Below are 23178 nucleotides of genomic sequence, written 5' to 3' on the forward strand. Positions count from 1 at the left end.
TTTTGTAAAGGTTTAGATTTTTTTTTTTTAAATGTTGGTTTGAAGGGGTAGAGTGTCTGTTTTGCACTCTTGATATTTTAGAGTGTCACCCCTTCATTGCTGTGCACTTTTTTCTGCATCATAAATGATTTGTAGATTGTACACACAAAACAATTAACTTTATTTTCGTATTTTTGCGTATTTCCCATTGATTTCCCATGGCGGTCAACAACACAAGTTACTTTTTTTCTTTTTTTTTTTTTACGACCATTTAGATTTTTCGAATCCATTCTTTTTTTTGACAACTCTCATGCATGCTGATGATACTCTGCACATCAATTATTACAGGGAAAAGTAATCGATAAACTAATTTTGTAGCAGGCAAATATGGAAATGTTATTTCGAACAATAGAAATATATATATATATATATTTTTTTTTTTTTTTTTAACAGATGTTGAAACAAAATCTTTTAACATTCCTTGGTCTCCCCTATGTTCAGTAGAAAAAAAAATCCTAGGCGATAGTGACTGGTACAGCCAGAATTGACCAGCTTCCAAAATATCATCAGCTCTTATACACAATCTAGAAGTGAAGAAAAAAATTTCATAGTTTATCTGTCAGGTAGAAGATTAGTGCTAGATGGGGGATTGGTATTCAACATTATGGCCAATTCAGAAATATTTTCTCCCTATAATTAACAGCTGCATCTCTGTGTAGCCTATCAGATTCCAAGATACATCCGCATCTAAATGAAAATAACGCGCATGCTTTCACTAATCCTCATCTGTCCTTTTTATCTGCTGGATTCGTAGCAGTCAGATCACTATGGGACATCGGAGCAGAGCGACGATGACATGCTGGTTATTTTCCACATAATTACAAGTGGATGGTTCTTCATTAAAACTAAGTTTTGCTGTGTTTTGTTGACACAAGTAGTAGTAGCGATATGTCTCTTACTGTCTTTTTGGGTCTCTTACTGGCATCTTGTGGCATTCCACTTTCTCGGAGCACCTGTCCTTCCCAATGCAGCTGCTTTTATCATAACCTGAGTGATGGATCAAGAGCCAGGTCAGTCTGTATTTTATTATCTCAACTGTATTTAATTCATGCAATGCATTCCCCCCGAGTTGTAGCCTAATGCTTGTGCACTTTTTGCGCATTCCACATTCTGGCAGTATTTTATACATTACATAGCCTATTGTGTGTAACACAGTTTAGGATATATATTTACACACAAACTGTATATACGTATGTGTTTATTTATTTTAGTATTTCTTAGAGTTTTAAAATATGGCAATTGATTTTTTTTTGTCAGTTCAATCTAGAAAGCAAGAACTTTCATTTTCATTGCACAATATGTGTACATTTAGAAAAATAATTTACATTTAATCATTTAGCAGACGCTTTTATCCAATGCGACATACAAATGAGAAGCAATCAGACCAACGAGATAACAACAACTGTAAAAGTGCCATGACAAATCTCCGTTAGTCTAGCGCAGTACACGTAGCTAGTTTTTTTTTTTTTTTTTTTTTTTTTTTTTTTTTTTTTTAATAATAGAATAGAATAGAACAGTGTTGAGAACAACGTTCAAAATTTGTAATTTTTCACAAGCATTTTAGCGTCAGTCAAAGACCGCTGGTTTTAAATATCCATGCGCGCATGCTTTCAAATCCCTGCTTATCACTTTTTATTTTTGTTTCTAATGCGTTTTGCAGGAGCGTGATTTGCAACGATCCCGAGATTTCCCTGGTACCCGCCACGTTCCCAGGTGACACCTCGAAACTTCGGATTGAAAAGACTGCCATCAAGAGGATCCCGAGCGAGACTTTTAGTTATCTCTCTAACTTAGAATTCCTTTGGATGTCTTTTAACGTTTTATCCTCTCTCAGCTCGGACAGTTTTCGGGGCTTGTACAGTTTAGAGGAACTAAGGCTCGATGGAAATTCGCTCAATTCGTTTCCGTGGGAATCCCTCATGGACATGCCCAGTCTGAGGCTACTCGATATACACAACAACCAACTGTCCTCGGTACCATCTGTGGCTGCTTCCTACATGAAAAATTTAACCTACCTGGATTTATCCAGCAATAATCTGCTGACAGTGCCATCTGAGGTGCTCAGTACTTGGTTGACAGTCAAACCTATCCAGGGAGCAGAGAGTTCAAAAATTATTCTTGGTAAATTTTTCCTTTGTCTTCTTTTCTTAATTTTTTCTTATGATTATATTTTATATAGATTATATTGCAGTCTTTCTACTTCAGAATTTCCTGTTTAATTAAGTGTTACTTACCTTTTCTTTGCAATTATTTAAAAATCATTTCAAAGTACATTTGAAATTTACATTTTAAAAAGTCTTGCATAAAAATACATTAAAAAATCATTTAATTTCTTAAAACTTTTAGAGGAAATGCTCTTACAATTATAACTTTTTTTACAATTATAAAAGTTTTCTTAATTTAAGAGTTTTGTTGTAACTTGCCACTGAACATTTGTTTTGCCCCAGGTCTTCATGACAACCCCTGGTTGTGTGATTGTCGATTATATGACCTGGTCCAGTTCCAGAAGTCTCCCAGTCTGTCAGTGGCTTTCATTGATACGAGGCTCAGGTGCGCCGATCCAGAGAGCCTCTCTGGAGTTCTGTTTAGCGATGCTGAGCTCAGGCGCTGCCAGGGGCCTCGCGTCCACACGGCCGTAGCCCGGGTGAGGAGTGCAGTGGGCAACAATGTCTTACTGCGATGTGGAACCATTGGAGTTCCCATCCCTGAGCTGGTCTGGAGAAGGGCAGATGGGAAGCCACTGAATGGGACAGGTGAGTTAGCACAGTGGCGGGTAGCTAAGCAGCATTAGCCAGAAGTGCTAATGCACAGTGATTACACTGCTGGCGTGGACACAACAATACACTGTGATTACAAAATACTAATTAGTTCTTGCATTTTGAGTGAATGTACTCAAGTGTTCTGCTTTTTTCCTCCAAATTTTGCAGCTCAACTGGAGAATTCGAAGGAGGGAATAGTTTGGTCTATTTTAAGTGTGCCAGCCGTGTCCTATCGTGACACGGGAAAATACATCTGCAAAGCAACAAATTATGCAGGGAGTGCAGAAGCCGTCATTTCTTTGATCATAAGCGATGCACCCAAAGCTGAGAATCCGACTGTGGATCCAAAAACCAAAGAAAAGTCCAAGAAGCCAAACCCAATAGTCAAGGCAGCCTATCAAGAAAAACACATCGCCACATATGTTACCCCAGCACCCAACAATGCACTACCACTTGGTGCCACCGTGAGCTACACAGGCCCATATCCAGGTATGGAAAGTGACAGTGCCGCTAACAGTCGGACGTATACCCAAACGGCCAGTCCTGATGGGTTCTTAGAGACTAATCTGAGCAACCTTGCTGCGAACACATCCTCACTGCAGCAAGACCCCGATAGGGTTGTGCGCTCGGTGAAAGTGATTGGCGATACAGACTACACTGTGTGTCTGAACTGGAGGGCACCAACTGCCAAGAACACAACAGCTTTCAGCGTCCTCTACGCTGTGTTTGGCAAGAGGGATATGCGCAGAATTAACGTCAGTCCAGGCAACAACCGGATCATCATCGAGGGACTGGTGCCAAAAACCAAATACATCGCCTGTGTGTGCGTCAAGGGGCTGATCCCCAAAAAGGAGCAGTGTGTAATCTTCTCAACAGATGCAGCGGCAAGCGCTAATGGAACCCAAAAGCTCATTAATGTAGTAGTAATCACGGTTGCCTGTGTGATAGCCGTGCCTCTGACTGTGATCGTGTGCTGCGGGGCACTTAAAAGAAAAATCAAGAAGTTTCTGGGCAAAAAGCCCAAAGACATTCAGGACTCATATGTGACGTTTGAGACTCTTTCACCTAGTACCAAGGCCAAAGGCTTGGAGGGGGAATATCTCAACAGACTGAATGCAGAGGAGTCCAACAGACTGCTGTCAGCCCGTTCCAGCCTCGACTCGGAGTCCACGGCTAAGATTGAGGGACAGCCCAACGAATACTTCTGCTGACAGTATCCCTCAGCCACAATTCCACCACGCAGCCACCACAGTATCCAGGCCCAGCCACAGTACCTGAGTGCACATAATCTGTACCAGCAGTACATGACTGGCCATCCATGAAGAAGCTTCAGGATACTTAGCTTAAGTAACAAAGTGCACAAGTGAAGACTTTTATGTTATCTTGGTAACATTGCTCTTTGTTGCTTTTGGACTTGGTTCTAAACTAAGCATTTGGCTGGTGGTGGGGTTTTGGCTGAGCAATCCCAGGAACATGTAGATATAGACATTTACCCATTCAGACAGTGCTAGGAGGAACTGATTCAAAGGGAAATGCTTATATGAATTATTGTTTATTAATTTCCACAGTTCATATTATGAATACTCTTAACAAAAAATAATGAGTCAAGTGTAACAGCATAATGGAAAAATATTAGTTGGGTTTTTTTATACACTGAAAAAACAAAATAAATTGGTGTGGAAACAATTTTCACTTAGAATTTATCAGTAAGCTTCTCAAGTAATTACAAAGAAACAGCAAGTAACACATTAGTTGAGCATTAAATTTTGGAATAGAAAGACAAAAATAGTATTTTCTCGTAGGACACACTCTGATGATCTTTATTTACAACTTTAAAAATGATTTTTTATAGTGTATGCACCAACACCGTCATCATTGTGTATGTGACATTATTTATGGTAACATGTGAAACTTGTGCCACCTGAACCATTCAGAAATTTTGTGTCCCAGGTTGCTTAGTAGTACCTATTTATCCTTCAAAATAAATTTGTATATATATTTTTAAAAAGTGTTACATTTACTTTCTTTCTTTTTTTACAACAATAGTAGGTCAAACCTACAATTAAGTTCCAATCAGTCTCTCACACGGTACGTCAAGGATTACTGATAATAGGCTTTGCTCTACTGAACCTGCAGTCATGTCATGCGCAGACACGGAGTGGATGTAATGTTTATAGGAGACTATGGATGTCTCAATTATATTTCGTTTCATTGTTTTCTGTCTTTTATTAAGTCATATCAGCTCAGAGTGTTTTCCAGGATGCTCCTGTGGCACTGACCGTTATGGGAGGTTAGTTTCAGCTCCTTGATTGTTGTTGTGTTGAGAACAGGGCTAGCACAATGTGAGAGTCTGTTAATATGAATATATGTATGATTAGAGTAACTTTTTTGCCCCTTATGTTACAGAAAAGAATTTAAAAAATGTAGTTTAAAAAATGGGTTATATACAGTATGTGTATGTGCTTTTATTTTATTTTTATTTTTTTTTTTAATTGCTGTCCCTGATAGTATTGTCATTACTGTCACACCAAACATTTTTCCAGAGAAAGGGAACACTTCTGCTAGACAGCTTGATGTCATAATTTTTACATCAAGCTGTCAGCTGTGAGAGTAGCTTTGTCAAGTGTCATTAGTCACATATAATTATTTAAGAGTTGTATTTAAGAATTCCGAAACATTTTTGTATTATTTTTGATAAATTCAAAGTTAGGGGTTATCCAACCTTTTCTCCAAAAAAAAAAAAAAAAAAAAAAAAAAATGTTTGTATGGAATATTTTTTTCTAGGTCACTCACGTGTATGGAGGCGCCATTATCCGGCATTCCTGAGGATATACCGGCAGATTTGACCAAAATCCGAATAGAGAAATCCCAGTTAAGTGAGCTACCAAAGGCAGCGTTTTCCCATGTTAGGTTACTAAAGCATCTCTGGCTGAACTTCAATGACATCGCCATCATAAATATCAAAAGCCTGGAAGGTTTGGGCAACTTGACGGAGCTCAGGTTGCAGGGTAATAAACTGCGTTCAGTACCATGGACAGCGTTTGAGGAAACACCCAACCTCAAGATCCTGGACCTGAAGCACAACCGCATCGACGCCCTCCCGGAACACGCGCTAAAGTTTCTACCAGGCCTGACCTATTTGGATCTGTCCTCTAATCAACTCTCAGTAATTTCTAAAGACGTCTTCCTCAACTGGCCTCTCTATCACACAGAAAACAAGCATGAACAACCTACAGTGTCCAACGTTGTTCTGGCGCTTCACGAAAACCCGTGGCTGTGCGACTGTCGCCTGGGAGGCTTCATTGAGTTCATCAAATCGCTGAGTCCACCGTTCATTCTAATGAACTCATATTTGACATGCTCTGGCCCCGATTTCAAGGCAGGAAAATTTTTTCATGAGGTCGATCTAAAGACGTGTGTGAAGCCAGTGGTCAGCGCCCCAGACACTAACATTACCGTGCCGTTAGGCGGGAACATCACGTTAACATGCTTTGCCACGGCCAGACCTGAACCTGCTGTTCGGTGGATATATGGTCTTAAGATACTAAGAGGATTTCGTGGTAAGAGATATTCCATTAAAACATGTTTATATACGTTTATCTTTACTTAAATAGATATCTTTATTAAAAAATTAGGTGCTTAAGCCCCAATTAGTGCACACATATATTATTACTCTGCCTATATGCAATACATACATATCATCATAATAATACTCATTATTAATTAATAAATTGTTTGTATTAAGTATTAATATATTTTATAATAAAGTTATATATATATAAAATTAATAATAAATTGTTGTTGTTGTTGTTGTTACGTTGTCCTTAATTTCAAAAATTGTTTATTGTGTGTTCAGAGATTCAGAGCCATGTGGATGAAGACACTATCAGGTCTCAGCTGATCATTCCTTCGGTCCATCTGGCCGATCGAGGGCTCTACACCTGCACTGCCAACAATTTCATCGGTAATTCCTCCATCAGCATTTTACTGGAAGTGAAGTCTCTGGAAGGCTTGGTGTCTCATTCCTCAGGCTTCCCTGCTGCTATTGCTGAGGAAAATGTTTACATTGATATCCGTATTGCCAAGCAAACAGTCTATGGCATCACAATTGAGTGGCATGCTGTGACAGACAATCCAACTGAAACCTGGTTCACCATCCATTTTGGCCACTATGACACACTTAAGAAGGAGCAGATATACATTGGGCCAGGTATTAACACATACTCTGTCACAGACCTGCTACCAGTCACTAAATATGAAATCTGTGTTACTCTAAAAAAACAGGCACCTCGGAATGGCCAGTGCATTGTATTTGTGACAGGCAGTGATTTCAATGAGATGGAACATAGAGAGAAGCTCATTCATATTGTCGTCATTGTACTTGCCATGGTGCTGGCTGTGCCTGTGGGAATGTATGCCTGCACCACCGATGCCAAGTTCAACTGCTTTGAGCGTTGCACAGAGATTTGGAGAAACAGGAAACATTCTGAACGCTCTCACACGTCTGACGAGAGGCAGGGCACGTTTGACAGTCTCCAAACTGCCAGTGATGAGGGCCTCTGCAAAGAGTCCAGCAAAGAGCGGAAGGCCAGACGAAGGTCTGCTGAGAAGATACAGAAAACAAAGAATGAACGAAGACCAACAGTTGAGCTTTACTGACAACACACACTCAAAGATAGCTATAGACTCATTAATACCCATGAAAGGATTAAGACAAGCCTCCATTTTAATTACACTGTGACATTTATCCAGCTATAGTGGAGATCTGAGTAAAGTTAATATGCTTTTTATAGATGCCACAATCTTCAGAAGAGAGTCTCAACTGCTATTGAACTGATGGATCCGCTGCTACTGGACAGGATTTTCCAAACAAACTGGTAAAAACCAAAGGAAACCTTTAAATAAAAGCAAAGAACATTACTATACAAGGGACCAAATGCACTTTGACAACTAGTGGCAATTACTAGTGTTCAAAGCATAGAAACTACTGTATATGTATTTTTTTTCAGTATATTATGTGTGGTTGAGGATATTTCTAATCTTTACTATGAAATATTTTAGGTTGAGTTTTATATAACAGCTTTATTTTAATGCACAAGATACAAACACAGGGGTATAAAAGCAGATTAGGATTTTTTTATGCCTGTTTCATATCATGTCAATGCAACAGTGGACCCAATACTTATCTTTTAAAGTAGACACGTGCGTCAGCTGGCAAACACTTTGACAAACAAAGGAAAATGCCACATACAGACAATGAAACCTGAACAATGAATGACATGAGACTGAAATACACTGACCTCTGAAGGAATTGAAACTGATCTTTATTTGAACTCTAAATTGCTGTTTTGGGGAATGAATGTTATAAATATTGTTTTATAAAATGTGTTTACCTCTAAATATATATTTTGTTCCTTTTTTAAAAACGAGTTAGGTGCCATTCGTCTGTCAGTAAATGTATAAATTACAATGGAAATGTATTTCTGAACTTGTTTCTGTAGTTGATTTTGAAAAATGTATATTAATGTATATAAAAAATAGATGTATGATAGATTGTGGACAGTACAATCCAGGGCTTTAAAATTCTGCTTTAAATTTCATTCTCGAGATTTATTTGTGAAGATGCATGAAATAACAAATAGTGCTTTTCCACCATCAGACCGAATGGTTAGCGCTGCTGAGTCATGCCGTTTTGCACCAATCCAGGCTTGTTGACTGTTACGCTTTGTTTTTCCATTGTGGCGCTTCTAAACTAGGTGATCAGTTGAGTCATCAGACTCGCTATGTCAGTAAAGCAGAGCACAGTTCTCTACATAATACGTTATACTTAGATACCCATTCTCAGAAATCTGTACATGGAACATTTTGTAAATGTTCTAATGTATAAGCTTTTGGTACTGGAAAAGTGCTTAATGAGAACAGAGGTGTTTGAGTGTCCTGATTTTACATCCAGATCTTTGTGACCTTAGCCAGAGGGCTCCAAAATCAACTAGTCAAAATGTACACTTCTTGGTTTGAATGTTTTGTTTTTCTTTTATCCTTATCCATCAGTGCACTTTGCAAGTTTGTAATCCTCTCTAAAAAACCCAGTAATCCTACTTGCGTCCTACAGGGAATAATTCCATGTCATTTGTGCTTTTACCCCCAGTGCTACTTTTATTATCTGAAAACAGACTTTCCTCATCACAGCAATTTTGTCTCATGTGCAGGGATGCTTTAAAGAAGAAAGAATCATAAACATTTCCAAAGTTAAATAGCACACACACTTAAAAATATACAGTGCATGTGTCTTTAAATGTATAAACCCATGTTAAGAGATTTAGGAAAGCCAGAGAAACACAACTTATAATTTGTCTTCTAAATCTTAATGTCATCACCAAATCTGAACTTGACATTAAGCTCAAAAGAACAAGCACATGCTAAAATAACCAAATCACAGCTGAACATGGTAAGTTACTGAAATTTGAGTTTTCGCATTACTCATAAAAAAAAAAAAAAAAAAAAAAAAAAACATCTGGGATTTAAAATCTGTATTTTAAATGATGAGAAAAAAAAGATTTAGGTCACCAACTGCACCATCAGCCCATATTACCAAATGTGGCATTAAAGTAAAATATAACACATTTTCTCAATCCTATATTACTCTTAAGAAAATGCAACAAACACAATTCAAAGCAGTTTCATATTACAGGACCACCTTAAAAATGTGCTATGCTTCTAACATCTAAAAATGAAACATGACATTTGAATGAAATATCAATTTATTTACAAAAGGTTGAATATAAACAGAGATCACTCCAATAATTATTTGACATTTAATACTGAACTGCATAAACACTGACAAGTTACATTAAATTGATGAAATTGATGCACAAATTGGTAACGCAACTGGGTTTCCTCACTGAAGGATAGAAAGATAACTATTTACGCAAATAATTATGTAATATTGCATCTGTTTGTGATTTTCAGGGGTCCATCAGTCAAAATCATTTATTAAATAAACCAGCAAATTATTGTTCAGAATTTGGCATTGTAAGTGTTTGTTCAAGGTCTAAAAGATATTATATGAGAATCAGAATGCATTTATTCACTGGCCTCAGCAACACTATTGTATTTTTTTTTTAAATCCCTTTAAAATCAAACAAACATAAAACTCACAGGCATAATTAATTTACTGCATTTCCTTGCCTTGTACCTTACATGTTCAATGACAATAAAGGTGAATGTAATCTAATCTAATTTTCCATGCCAGTTATCCACAGTTAAAAAAAAAAAAAACACACTTTTGTGTTAATGTATGTGTATGTATGCATGAACTGTCTGAGAAACACACAGTAAACATTAACCAATTATTTTCCATCCAGAAGAGGGCAGTACACAGAGTCCTAGCATGCCGATTAGCAGGGTGTTAGTCTTGGCTAGGAACACTTTGGCTCATTTCCACTAGGTTCAACATGCAATCCCAGCTAAACTCTGCACGCATTAGAAAACATATTGTACAGTAAGAAGCTTCCAGAGCTGGCCTGCTGAGATCTTGTCCATGCTCAAATCTTGCCTGAAATCTCCTTGGTCAGAAGAAACACGACAGCGAATTGGCAGAGGGACACATCTTCTCTCCACTGAACACTGATATTTATATACATTCATTTCATCAGTATCGGTTTGCCATGTTTTTCTGTTCCAGTCTAAGTTTGAGTTCAGAAACCAGTGCTGTGTTTACAGGATTGTCTTTACCCCTATGAGATCTTTTCTTTGTCTTGGAGGCCACTGAGGCAGAAACTGTAGGTACCGTCCAACCCCGTTCACCATGTCTATAGTGAGTTGGCAACGGCGGGGGCATGACGGGGACATTAGGAGGCGATGGAGGGACTCGATGAGAACACACTTTGACGTTATTGTTAAAGTTGATATTGTCTGCTGAAGGGCTCTCCAGATCCTCATTTCTAAACTTACCTCCATAATGTTCCTCTCTGAACGGTTGCTGGAAGTCGTCTTGTCTTCGGGGTTTACGCTTTCTTTTTATAATGCGACGGGAGGGTAAGATCTTGTTGGACTTTACATTCCTCATGTATATAATAGTAGAGATGAAGACTGTTACTAAAACCATAATTATAATGACACCACTGATCAAGCCTAGCAATTGCAAGGGATTTTCCCTACTTTTCATTAAAAAGGACGTCAAAGGTCCCTTGAGTTGAGTCTGTAAAAGAGCACAAAGAGAAATCATGTCCATAGGACTCAAGGATGATGTACTATAGGCTTCTTGCTGTTTGGTGAGAGACACATAGTTATAGAGAGACAGATAAGCAACTCAACTCCCAGAGAGGCATTTGCAGGTAACACAGCATACTTGCATAAAATGTATATAAAGTCAGTATACTGTAGTATACTGTATGGCAATGCATGCCATCTCGAAAGCTGAGAACAGATTGATAACTGATAATTGATTTGGTGGTAATATTTGGATTAATTTGAAGATGTATAAGTTCTGTTAAAGACTAAATGAATTAGAATGTTACAACAGAGTCTGGTTGCACAGTAAGACAAGATCAGAAGGGTTGAATGAGGCACCCAGAATTAAGACCATGCAGCCTCATTTTTATCATCTCAAAAACATCTACTGCATGACGAAAATTGAATGGAAAAAAGGGTTATTGTTTAGAGCCACATAAATACAGAATAAAAGCTATTGTTCTGAAAAATATGTTTTAGCTGTGCTTGTGTACTCTTTTACAGACTTTTTCTTGCCTTTAAACAACAATAAAATCAATGAAGGATGAAATAAAAAGAAGAAAATACTAAGTGCTGGTGTCTGTGTCAAAGTGTCTCATGGTCAGGGCCTCCTAATAATCTTTCTGATCTTGCCCCTTGGCTGGACCCGGGACTTTTTCACAGATTTCCAGAAAATTATGGTGGATATGAAAATGGTCAGACAGATGGCGAGGACTACAATGCTCAAACAAATGCTGAAAACAGTCCAGGGCCGAGTTCTCAGACTCAAGAAGTATGAAATCATTCTGGATTTGATCTGTAAAGCACACAATAACACAAAACTTATACTAGGTTTGATATGAGGTTTGCTCACAATACAGATAAAAAATACTGAGAGTGCAGATAAAATTTTCCATGTGCATGTCTCAGATGTATTTTTCTAGCCTGCAATGAAAATATATATTTATATTCTGATAGCTTTTCTGGCTTACATGTGCAATTATGTGACTAAATGCATACAGTAATTGAGAAGGTTTCAAGTTGTTTTGAATGGCAGTCATATTTTCATATATACAAAATGAATACTTTCATATTTCAAATTAGTAGGATTCTCAGAAAAAAAAGCACTGATAATAAAGACCCACTTACCGCTTCTGTGATGTCAATCTTAACCACCGTGGTGGTGCTGAAGGAAGGTGAACCTCTGTCCTTGGCTTGAACAACCACAGACCAGGTACAGTCTTTGTGATTGGTAATATTCTGGACTATGTCCATGGATTTGATGTACGGCTTCAGTTTTATTTCTCCCGTGTCTGCATCAATGTTAAATATGTCATCTGGATCAGACTTCATGATGGAGTATTCAATGACATTATTGGGCTCTTCTGCATCTTCATCAATCGCCTAGAAATCATCAAACACAGTGACCTGACAAGTTGACAACTTCTAATAAAAGAACAGCACAATACAATGAATATAGCTAACCTCTATTTTCACTGGTGCACCAATCACCATTGTCTTCTCCAGAGAGTTTTCATTAAAAGCTGGTGAATGGTCATTGAGGTCCATAATAGTAACAAAGACTTCTGCAAGGCTGTATTTTCCGTCAGTGTCTTCGGCTTTCACATAGAAGTTATACTTGGATTTGACTTCGGCGTCCAGACTAGCCCAGGGCTGAGTGTAGATGATTCCAGAATCAGGCTGAATGAGAAACCTGCATAAAAAATATAAGAAAGGAAATGAGTTCTATAGTGAAAACTGGGATTACACAGGGCTTGTTGTTCAGGGAGATATTAACATGAATTTAAACTTTCAGAACACAATATAAATGAGTCACTGGTAATCTCTCCATTTGAAAACTGTTATGTATACTTACTGTAAACAGGATGAAATATCATATTATTATATATAGTCAATTGTATACACTATCGTTCCAAAGTTTGGGGTTGATAAGATTTTTTAAAGTTTTTGAAAGAAATCTCTTTTGCTTACCAAGGCTGCATTTATTTGATCAAAAAGTAGAGCAAAAACAGTAATATTGTTTAAAAAAATTACAATTCAAAATTTCTTATATGAACATATTTTTAAATGTAATTTATTCTTGTGATGTCAAGGCTGAATTTTCAGCATGTACAGTATTACTCTAGTGTTCAGCATCACATGATCCTTCAGAAATCATTCTAATATGCTGATTTGGTGCTTAATAAACATTTCTCATTAGTAAACATTTAAAAAGAACAGCATTTATTTGAAATAGAAATCTTTTGTAAACAATGTAAAACACTTCCGATCAATTTAATGCATCCTTAATGCATCCAAAAGCATTAATGCCCCTTCTCCCGACCCAACACAGCAATGATGGCAACCGATAGCTTGGACTTCTTGTTTGTTTAAACAGTGAAAGATGGAGAAGTTTTGGGAACAATTTTTAGGTTACAATTTTAATAATTTTCTATATTTAATTCTGTTTAGTGCAGGACAGAAGTACTGCACCTTTAAGTGAGGCTGTTACATGAGCAGGAGAACAGTCTATTTCCTGCCCAAATCCCATTAGTGGATTAAACAAGATGGAAGGCCAAGGAACTCTTTGTTTTCAGTGCTCCAGAAATTCAGTTTTGTTGTTCTGCTACTGATTCTGTATAAAAGAATGTCATTTGTCGAAGTATGCTTTTCATTAGATATTATTTAAATACTCATGATGACATAAAATATGAATGAATGAAACTTGAATGAATAGAAGTCAGCATGTTGACAGTTTAGAGTTGTTGTCAGTTAAATAAAATAAAACACAAGCTGTGTGGTCTATCTGGCAGAAACAAAACAGAAAAGATCCCACACTCACTCAGCCTTTCCAATGAGACAGTGAAGACATTATTTAAGACTGCAACTTGCAAGACATTAAGTTTAAACAGCAGGAGAAAGGAGAACTTACTGCAAATATTTAATATGACTGTTCTGTCAACAAGCCATCATTTACACATTCATATGGATTGTATTTATGTGTTTATGCTCTAAGAATTCTACTATCAGAGATCTTGAATCTGTCTCTGGGTTTAGGAAGCTTGAGATGGATTTGTTAAATTAGGACTTGAGAACAGCAGGAGGATTGAACCCTGTTCCAAGACAGCAAGAATATTTCAACTATTTATGGGGTGACTTAGGAATCTAATAAAAAATAAATAAAATTGGATCCTCTTGGGTACAGCTAGTCCTTACAGCTAGTCTTACAACAACACGAAAACTTATTGGAAGTTGAATTCAGTCTAGCTTTAGTATCTGTAGGCTGTGTGTGATGAACTGAGGTGAGCTTACATCCCACCTGTTTTCCCACTCACTAAATAGTCTGTGTTTTTGCGTTAATGATGTTGCATAAGCGACTGTTTTTTTTTTTCATGTGGCTTATACCATTCAACTGGCATTGCATCAGTAGGATCTCTACAGCACTCTAGCCTTTAAAAAGACCACACACCCTGAACACAAAAGGGAAATAAACATTAAAGGAGCGCAGGGTACTCACAGGTCCGCTCCTGAGCCATAGATGGAGTATTTAACTACACCCCAAAGACCAGAATCAGGATCTGTGGCCTGCAGAGAGCATAAGTAGCAAACATCAATGACTGGCATATGTTCCAATACATAACTGTAATGCCAACATCTACGTAACAGAACAGATGACGTTTTGACGTTTTGAGCCAAAAGGCAGAACATTAGGATGTGGGATTTGTTAATCAGCCTACACCATTATTTGCCTTGTGCTCATGGTTGTAGCATGTTCTTACACTATGTCCAAGGTCAAAATCTGGCAGGTCATTTAATAGATTGTAGTCTGGAAAGAGGCTAACTCCCATGTGGCAAGTGCCTACTTACACAGGGTGAGGGCTTATCTCAATAGGGTTCAATCTCTCTATCTACTGATGAAAGGTGGAGTGCAACACGTTTAGACCTTGATATGTCAGATATGAGTTTAGCATCATATCTGCATAGTGGTTAGATGTGGAGAATAACTTTCAGGAAATTTATTTCAGAATTTTTCCGCAAAATATATTCTCCTCACCAAGGCTGCATTTATTTTATCAAAAATATATTAGGAATAGTAATATTGTCAAATATGATCACACTTACAACTGTTTTCTATTTAAATATATTTTAAAATGTGATTTATTCCTGTGATGGCAAAGCTGAATTTTCAGCAGCCAGTTGAAAACAGCTGCTGGTGAAAACCATGATATATATATTTTTGATTAATAGATAGTTTAAAAGAACAGCATTTATTAAAAAAAAAAAAAAAAAAAAAAAAAATTACTGACACTTTTAATAAATGTAATGCAGCTTTTATGAATAAATCTTATGAACAGTTGTGCATTTTATCCATTAAGGCCTTCTATTGTTTTAAGACAAGCAATAAAAAGTACATTCACTATAATTTATTTGTTCATATCATATAAAAATAAACCATTTTAGCTTGTTCCATATCATACTGTATTTTTTATTTTATTTTGACTCAAAAAAAGTGATGTTATTGCCACAAGAATGCTATAATGACCACAGCATGATGATATTTTTGTCTTTTAAAGCTCAAATCTGGGGTTTTAGCGTTACACAACTGAATGAAAATGATAGCCATCTGGCAGCTTACTACGTCATGGACTATTTAGCAAGCATTCACATACTGAGCATGATTTTGGATTCTGATCCAACCCCTTCAAATGTTATATTTAGATTAATAATGCGTCTTTTTTTCTGTAACAGAGAACAGTCTGGAGAGGATGACAAACATGTTAATCTTTTTATGCTTATAATATCTAGAGTGTTCTGTACTCACTGTCACAGACACAACACTAGATCCTCCGGGTGAATTTTCTGGAATCCGGGCGATGTAAAAATCAGAGGAGAATTTGGGAGCATTATCATTGGTGTCTAGCAGATGAATGATTATGTCTGCCGTGGCACTGAATCTCTCAGGGGTGTCAATCTCTACAGCGAGGAGCTGGAAACAATGAGCATAACATTTCTGCAATATGTTAACATATTATGATTATTGAAATCTATTATTTTTCTATATGTATAATTGTGTAGGGTCATTCTCAGGCCATTTGTGCCTCAATTGTGACCCTACTGTATACCTGATACAATTAAGGAAATTATTTGAAAGTCTTGATTTCAGTTATCATTTAATGCAAAAGTAATTTTTATTTTTATAAGCCACTTATCATTTTCAAATAAAAAAAATAAAAACTATAAGAAGACAAGGATAAAGAAGAGGAAATTCTGTATTTCATGGGACTTACTGTAATTAAAGCATAAAATCAAACATGTATGTCTGTATCATATAGCATAAGCAACACATTTGTTTGGTAAATTATTTGTCCATATATTCAGGATTGAGCACATCCTGCATACAGTACATAAATGTCCTCTGTTAAATTATTCCCATATAATTCTATTTACCTTAAATGTCAGGAATTGTGATTTTTCAAAATCCATTGCAGCAGAATCCTCTACCAGGACAGTGACTTGGGCTTCATTCAGGACGGTTTGAGGAACCACTCGTAGCATGCGGCCTGGGCCCACCAGTCTGAGGTGAAATTTTGCATTTGATCCCTGAAAACGATACAGTATAAACACGTTTGGTAACACAAAACTTTTGAACTATTGAATTAAGCATAAGTCAACTCTTATTGGCATAAGTCAAAGCTATTTTTAATGGATGGCAAACAATTACTGATAGGGTGATCAGGATAACATCATCATCATGTGATCTTTAAATTCTGCATCTCAATGTGACTAAATGCTGAATAACTAACAATATTGCATAATATGACAAAAGCTTAAAAGAGATCAACTGCTTGTTTGGGTGCCATCCTGTCATTTAACATAAATGACAATGTTTCATTAGAACTGAACCCTGCTCATAGAAAACATGGAAGTAATATATTGAACTAATGGTGCCTTGTTGATTTTTAAATAATGGTTGATCTGTACTACAAAATTACTGCAACTCAATCAGCTTTTATTAAATTCCCTTAAAACGAAGAAGCCATATTTGCTTTCTAATGTATATAAATATGCCTGCACTAATTTTAGCTATAACAAGCCTGTAACCTCCTGCTGAAAAAAAAAAAAAGAAATACACACCTGGTCGGAGTCATTGACTGTTATTTTCAAGCCTCTCAGGAACTCTCCCTCTGGAGGATGCTCATACATAGTTAACTCAAACACGTTCTGTGGTCCATTCTCTCCAAAGAATGTGGGTGGATGGTTGTTCAGATCCACTACCCGAATGGTCACTGTGGTGACTGCAAAGTCCAAGCGTTTTGCTTCCGGACTAACCTCTAAAGCCTGAGAAAAGGAAGATTTTGTTAATTATTATTACTACAAAATACATTAATACCAGCCAATGGTTGTAAAAAGCCACATTACATTAATTAGCTTGACATACTCTTGTAATGAGGATGCACGTTTTAGAGATGTAGCTAAATACCGTGGACAGAGATAGATTTTAGTAATTGGCTTATTCCTGAAACTGGCTTACGCTCTGTCTCAAGTCAGAGATCAGGGGGCCAGCAATGTCTAGTAATCAAAGATCTGATGCAAGAAAAAACAGAAGCTGGCGATTTTACCTTGACTTTAATATTATAGACTTCTCTCCTCAGGTCTGCTGGATACACCTTCAGAATGATACATCCACTGGTTTTATTAATGGCAAAAACACCATCTGCTCCTGAATAGATATATTGAGAACGTTTTGACCAATGGTGTGGAATTGAAACATCATAATGAAATTCCTTTCCAGCCATCAAAAGATGTGCAAAACAATGCATTTTCATATTAACCAAAAATACATACCAGAATCTATTGAATACATGATTGGATTTGGATTATCCATGTCTCCATCTTTGGCAAAAACTGTAAATATCTCAGATCCCTATAGATAAAATTAGATTTAGAGAATTACCAGTAAAGTTTGCACCATTTGATTTTTGGTAAAAACTGAATATGACAAAGCTTTGTATTTGCTCAAAAATTTTAATGTTGACAGATAGTTATGTAAGGGGAAGATATTTGAATGGATTCTAGAAAACTACATGTGTGCAGTAGCTCAGTATAGTCTTTAGATTAGCTATAGATTTAAGCTGAACACTGCTCAGATAGAATCATGATGTAGTGTTATGATGGATACTCACAGGTGAGGAGACCTCATAGACATATCCAAAGTAAGGAGTCCCAACAAACACAGGAGGAGTGTCTTGAATGTCAATTACATTTATAGTCAAAGTGGCAGACGATGACATCACTTGGTGCTTGCCCTTGTAAATACCGCCTCCATCCTAAAAACAAAAGTTAGTGTTATTTCATATTTCATTATGATACAAGAAATACTATTAGCCAAAGGGTCAAAATGATGATTGGTACAGCAGATACAGGCTGGAAATAGAAGATATACTGTAAGCTTGAAATGGTACCTTTGCCACCACAGTGATGAAATGTGTGCGGGATTTCTCATAATCGAGGGTTTCACCTGGTTTTATCCGCAACACGCCACTATGATGGTCAATGGAAAACTTTGTGCTCGGTTCACTGCTCTGGATTTAAGAACAAACATAGAGATTCTAATGTCACTCTGTATAAGGGAGAGAAAAGAAAAAAAAAATACTCTGCTTTCATATAACCAGATTTGATATCTCAGTTGGATGCCAGATGTTACCTGGAGGAAGTAAGAGACTGATCCCCCTGAGCCGGTGTCTCTGTCCACTGCCTGCACTTTGTAGATGCTATTGCCAGATGTAGTGTTCTATGCACACACACATAAACAGTTTTCAAACAAGCCTGTTTATACAGATCACTTTCAAATCAAAACCATTTTTGATGGCCTGGTATTTTCCAAAACATATTCTATAGGAACCTGAATGATCTAATAAAGAATAATTAGGAAAACAACAGACAAAATTCCTCACCTCAGGCACATCTACAATGGAAGGCATGTTCTGAAACTGTGGTCTCTCATCATTGGCATCCATGACAAAAACTGAAACCTTTTCAGCTACCTGGCATGACACAAGAGCATCAGAAAGATCACTAATGATCATTACATACACTGGGTTAGACTCGTATAGCAACAATACTTACTTTATTAAGGCCATCTGAGATACTGACAAAGACTTCAATCTCATCTTGTGCCTGTGTAAATTAAAAAGATGTAGTGTCACTGTAGTATTCTCAACACATTTAAAACATTGCACTTTTTGAAATTTACCTCTCTGTCAAGTTCCTCTATTAGAGTTACTGCTCCAGATTTGGGATGAACACGAAAATATTCTTTGGATCCAGGTTCAAAGGTCATTCCATACTTTACTGGCTGGCCTTCTGGGTCAGTTCCATTAAGAACATATATCTGTGTTCCTGTAATTTACATTTGTAAGTAGTTATTTTGTGCTTTTATAATTCACACCAGTCAAAATGACCTCTACAGCAGTGGTTCTCAATTAGGGGCCTCAAGATGACTTAAAATAATCTAAAATAAGATATAAAAATGTAATAATTTAAATTTTCAGCAATATACCACAATCAACAACAAAGGTCAAAGGGCAAAATCACCACCTTGCACCAAGCTCAAGACAAAACAGCCACTTTAATACTGTTTACACCTAGCCAGAGTGAAATCAAAATAATCAGATGGTACAAAAAAATGTTCCTTACCTTTTGGCGTGTCCTCTGAGAGATTTAACAGTGCCATATTACCGTTGTTACTGTTAGGCCCATTATCATAGAAATAGGGTGCGTAATCAGTCTGTGCTGTAAACAATATTGATACATCAGAATAAAATTCTGCAATTAACAATGTAACATAACCAAACTTATAAGGACAAGACATCATGTGCTGTACAATAACTGTACCTATTACAAGATTTGTCCTTTTTCTAACATGAGGTTGATCACACGTGGCATAATGTAATAATACTAATGACTGTCTCTATCTACTTGTCAAGGATTACAGGTGTCTTACGTCATAAATGCTTCAATATCCCTTGGTTTATTAAAGGTATTTCACTATATAGATACATTTATGAAATTAATTTATATGTAAATTAAGATTTAGTTTTCTTTCAGCGAAGTCTCTATATGCTCACCTCCTACTGTCAATCAGAAATGCAAATGTGGTGATGAGATAGCAAATGAGACAGAAACACCAAGGAAGTACATAAAAATGGTCAAGATTATAGACATTAGTCGACAGTATAACATAATCAAGTATAGGAATGTTTAATCGCCTGAGCAACATCCACATTCAAACATGCTGATGAATACATACCAAAGCAGAAATGTGCTAGCAGAAGAACAGATGAAAACTGAATTTCCATGTCATTCTTCATCTTAACAAAGCAAAGCAGTTACAGCAGGCCAGACAGCGCACTAGTGAAGAGAGCTACGACAAAGTCCTTCTGAGGGTGTTTATTTCAGACTGAGGAGAGCTAAGGCAGGTGCTAAGAGCCTAATCCAGTGACACACCATAACCCTTGAGCACATTTTTAGAAGCCCATCTTCGCAGCATGGGAACTAATGGCCACTAGAGGGGTTCATGAGTAGCACCCCTGACCTGATCTGACAGGTTTGAGACTCTTCTTATAGTACTACTGAAATCCCACATTCAGAATGCTGGATCTCTGTCACAAAATAACAATCACCAGTGAATATTGATGAAATATTATGAAAATAATCACCCAATTTTAAGAGTAAAACTTAAATTATCTTTTTATGAATGAATGAATGAATGAATGAATAAATAAATAGCACGTTTTTCAGCATTCATTTTAATTTTTACAGGCCTTTTAGTGGATGAACTGTCTTAATCTCTCTGACAATCCAGTTTATATTGCAGAGCACATGTTCAGGTTACATTAAAAACATAAAGTTATGTAATCTCTACTCATCAGCATTAGCAAATGCCTCCATCTCACTCTTTCACAACCTGTATTATTAGAGCTTTTAAACATTAAATTATTGTCAGAGCTCAAAAAATATTTTACCCTCTGCTCATGTGGATTATTTAGTAGAAAATGTTAGAAAGAAGGAAAACATTTATATGTATAAATATAGCGTTCAGAGCTATAAATTAAAAAAAATCAATCAAATAGATAAAAATAGATTGTATTACTTTTTGCTCAGATGAGCAGCTGAGAGATCAGAAAAGGAACCACCTGCCAATTTACCTTCATCTACATTTGTAAATGTGGCTTTGCTTTCAGGTTTAATTTGTTTGGAGCAGGCAGATGGCAGGCAAGCAGATTAACCTACAATAATCCTTCATCATCGTGTAGTGCTCAGAGCCAGTCTACAGGGACACACAAGCTAGAAGTGTCTCTGCATGTACACCACAGAAAACACTGGCATCTGGCAGATCTGGGTGTATCGATGACCTTATATGACTTTGAAAACGCTGCCTTGATAATGCTTATAGTTACCAGATTTGTTGCAAATATCTTGCTTTTTCTACATAATGAAATCATAAAGTATGATAATTTTGATAAATAATGTAAAAAAAGCAAACTGCATTACTGTTTGGTTTTACAATCAGAGAGAAAAAAAGTAGGTCAAAAATCCAGTTTATTGTAAGATTAACCCTTGAAATTTCTTGTATATTGTGATCATGTACGTCAGACATACATCAACAATGTGGATTATGTGAATAATAAAAAAACCTTGAATGACAGTCAGATTTGCCATTTATGCAAAATATTATCATCTTCTTAAATCTGTTTCTGACATGACTATAAAAGGTCTTAGATATCGCTTTTATTATGGTTATCCTGGCATGGTCTAACAAGGGACATGGAAAAAGTTTACAAACCTCAACCTCAAATGACATCCTGGATCTGCTATAGTGATTTTCAATGATAACAGTGTTATTTTATACAAAATAAACAGCAGATTATAATTGCTACAGTAAGTATCATGTAAACAACTCAATATTTATGAAATTTCTGAATTCATATGACTAAATTGGGACCATCAACTATTTGGAAATGTAACTAAAATGTAATAATCAAACTTACTTTATTGAAATCCCAGTTTCAATACTAATGTGTAACTATTAAATATATAAAGATCTGAAATCTTCAATCCACATGTTTGAATGTTCCACATGTTCTTGGATTACAATTAAGCTTTGGAATGCATGCGATCTCTGGGTCATCAACGTATTAGGCTCATTTTAATCTTGCATACTTCAGTTCATCTGAAAATATTATGTATTCTAGCTCAGAGTTTGAGCTTTTACACGGGATTCCAACCCAATCATTTTTTCTCATGTTTCTCCTATTGCCAAAATATTGCTGGAAATGTAAACAAAGTTGGTTCTATTTGTAAGCTATAATAAAATTGCAGACAAATAGCTATAACCTCCGTTTAAATAAGATAAGAACAGTAGGCCTACCTCAAACACAGCTTTGTCAGTTACAGTGGTTTGAAAAGACCCAGCTGCAACAAATGCAGTATAATAATTTGGCTATTCAATAACAGATGCGCTGAGAATGTATTTCATGTCAATGTAATGCGTTTTTGTCAGTAACACTGTACATCACCGCCCCCGCGTGGTTACAAAACGCTAATGCTGAACGTTTCAAAGCCCTCCTTCGTGGCACCGCTGGAACGAAAATACTTAAAACAGTCTATTTATTTTAGTGATGCCATTCGGTGCACAGCATCAAATCAAACATACACAAACTGTACAGAAAAAAATACACGAAACAACGAAAAATCTGTCTGGACATCAAAAGTTACTATAGCCTACAATAAAACTGATTACTGATTGCCAACACTGTCATCTAAATAAATAAATAACAGAAATACACTTCTTTAGACTGTTTAAAAAAAAATCCCATAATAATTTATGGCTTACACTTTAACAATAACTGTGGTAACTTATTGGAAAGCCATGATTGCGGAATACGGAGGTATTTTCTTAAAGGGACATTAGGTGCGTCGTAATTTACACAGACAAGTTTTGCCCCATTATTCATTCAGTGAGTGTGCGAGTTCATTCTCCGTACACTTACGCAGCGTGTTTTATCCCAGATTTCAGACCCCTCGACTCCCCACTGCAAAAGGGGGATGAAGGAATCCACGTAAGAGTGTCCCAGGGCCCTCCTCAAACAGAAAAGCCCTTGTGAAC

At 36.6% G+C, this 23178-nt stretch overlaps 3 protein-coding genes across 6 annotated transcripts; 2 read left to right on the forward strand and 1 right to left on the reverse strand.

The window, feature by feature from the left end:
- Window positions 1-797: 797 nt before the first annotated feature.
- Window positions 798-4400, forward strand: LOC109101334 (leucine-rich repeat, immunoglobulin-like domain and transmembrane domain-containing protein 1). The gene is made up of 4 exons (XM_042769044.1): window positions 798-1049; window positions 1700-2160; window positions 2487-2792; window positions 2967-4400. Exons 1-4 carry the CDS (start codon window positions 928-930, stop codon window positions 4007-4009), a joined length of 1932 nt encoding a protein of 643 aa, XP_042624978.1. The 5' UTR covers window positions 798-927; the 3' UTR covers window positions 4010-4400.
- A 149-nt stretch (window positions 4401-4549) lies between these two features.
- Window positions 4550-9579, forward strand: LOC109100804 (leucine-rich repeat, immunoglobulin-like domain and transmembrane domain-containing protein 2). Its single transcript, XM_019114237.2, has 3 exons — window positions 4550-5088; window positions 5583-6358; window positions 6655-9579. Exons 1-3 carry the CDS (start codon window positions 4982-4984, stop codon window positions 7455-7457), a joined length of 1686 nt encoding a protein of 561 aa, XP_018969782.1. The 5' UTR covers window positions 4550-4981; the 3' UTR covers window positions 7458-9579.
- Window positions 9580-9630: 51 nt separating this feature from the next.
- LOC109100803 (cadherin-related family member 1a) lies at window positions 9631-23175 on the reverse strand. 4 transcript variants are annotated; one of them, XM_042769040.1, is made up of 18 exons: window positions 20320-20616; window positions 20138-20143; window positions 19707-19802; window positions 19264-19409; window positions 19137-19187; window positions 18965-19054; window positions 18715-18801; window positions 18473-18592; window positions 18194-18337; window positions 17856-17934; window positions 17630-17730; window positions 17145-17348; window positions 16458-16610; window positions 15832-15996; window positions 14527-14594; window positions 12495-12723; window positions 12159-12413; window positions 9632-10998 (listed from the first exon to the last, which is right to left on the reverse strand). In XM_042769040.1, exons 1-18 carry the CDS (start codon window positions 20378-20380, stop codon window positions 10450-10452), a joined length of 2604 nt encoding a protein of 867 aa, XP_042624974.1. In that variant the 5' UTR covers window positions 20381-20616; the 3' UTR covers window positions 9632-10449. The 4 variants fall into 4 exon arrangements, with proteins under 4 accessions (XP_042624975.1, XP_042624974.1, XP_042624976.1 ...); XM_042769043.1 differs by having other exon boundaries at window positions 10877-11826; window positions 20320-20617; XM_042769041.1 differs by lacking the exon at window positions 20138-20143 and having other exon boundaries at window positions 9631-10998; window positions 20320-20617.
- Between the last annotated feature and the right edge of the window lie 3 nt (window positions 23176-23178).

The sequence above is a fragment of the Cyprinus carpio genome, chromosome A13 (assembly GCF_018340385.1).
Source record: "Cyprinus carpio isolate SPL01 chromosome A13, ASM1834038v1, whole genome shotgun sequence".
Lineage (NCBI taxonomy): Eukaryota > Metazoa > Chordata > Actinopteri > Cypriniformes > Cyprinidae > Cyprinus > Cyprinus carpio.

What these genes read in the sequence shown, in the direction of transcription:
- LOC109101334 (XM_042769044.1), top strand. Translation starts at nt 928, where the DNA reads ATGTCTCTTACTGTCTTTTTGGGTCTCTTACTGGCATCTTGTGGCATT. An exon ending in AGTGATGGATCAAGAGCCAG is followed by an intron (nt 1,050 to 1,699) that starts GTCAGTCTGTAT and finishes TGCGTTTTGCAG; the next exon opens with GAGCGTGATTTGCAACGATC. An exon ending in GAGTTCAAAAATTATTCTTG is followed by an intron (nt 2,161 to 2,486) that starts GTAAATTTTTCC and finishes GTTTTGCCCCAG; the next exon opens with GTCTTCATGACAACCCCTGG.
- LOC109100804 (XM_019114237.2), top strand. Translation starts at nt 4,982, where the DNA reads ATGGATGTCTCAATTATATTTCGTTTCATTGTTTTCTGTCTTTTATTA. An exon ending in GGCACTGACCGTTATGGGAG is followed by an intron (nt 5,089 to 5,582) that starts GTTAGTTTCAGC and finishes ATTTTTTTCTAG; the next exon opens with GTCACTCACGTGTATGGAGG. An exon ending in GATACTAAGAGGATTTCGTG is followed by an intron (nt 6,359 to 6,654) that starts GTAAGAGATATT and finishes TTGTGTGTTCAG; the next exon opens with AGATTCAGAGCCATGTGGAT.
- LOC109100803 (XM_042769040.1), bottom strand. Translation starts at nt 20,380, where the DNA reads ATGAAGAATGACATGGAAATTCAGTTTTCATCTGTTCTTCTGCTAGCA. An exon ending in TCTCAGATGGCCTTAATAAA is followed by an intron (nt 19,055 to 19,136) that starts GTAAGTATTGTT and finishes GTGTCATGCCAG; the next exon opens with GTAGCTGAAAAGGTTTCAGT. An exon ending in CACAATTCCTGACATTTAAG is followed by an intron (nt 15,997 to 16,457) that starts GTAAATAGAATT and finishes CATTGTTTCCAG; the next exon opens with CTCCTCGCTGTAGAGATTGA.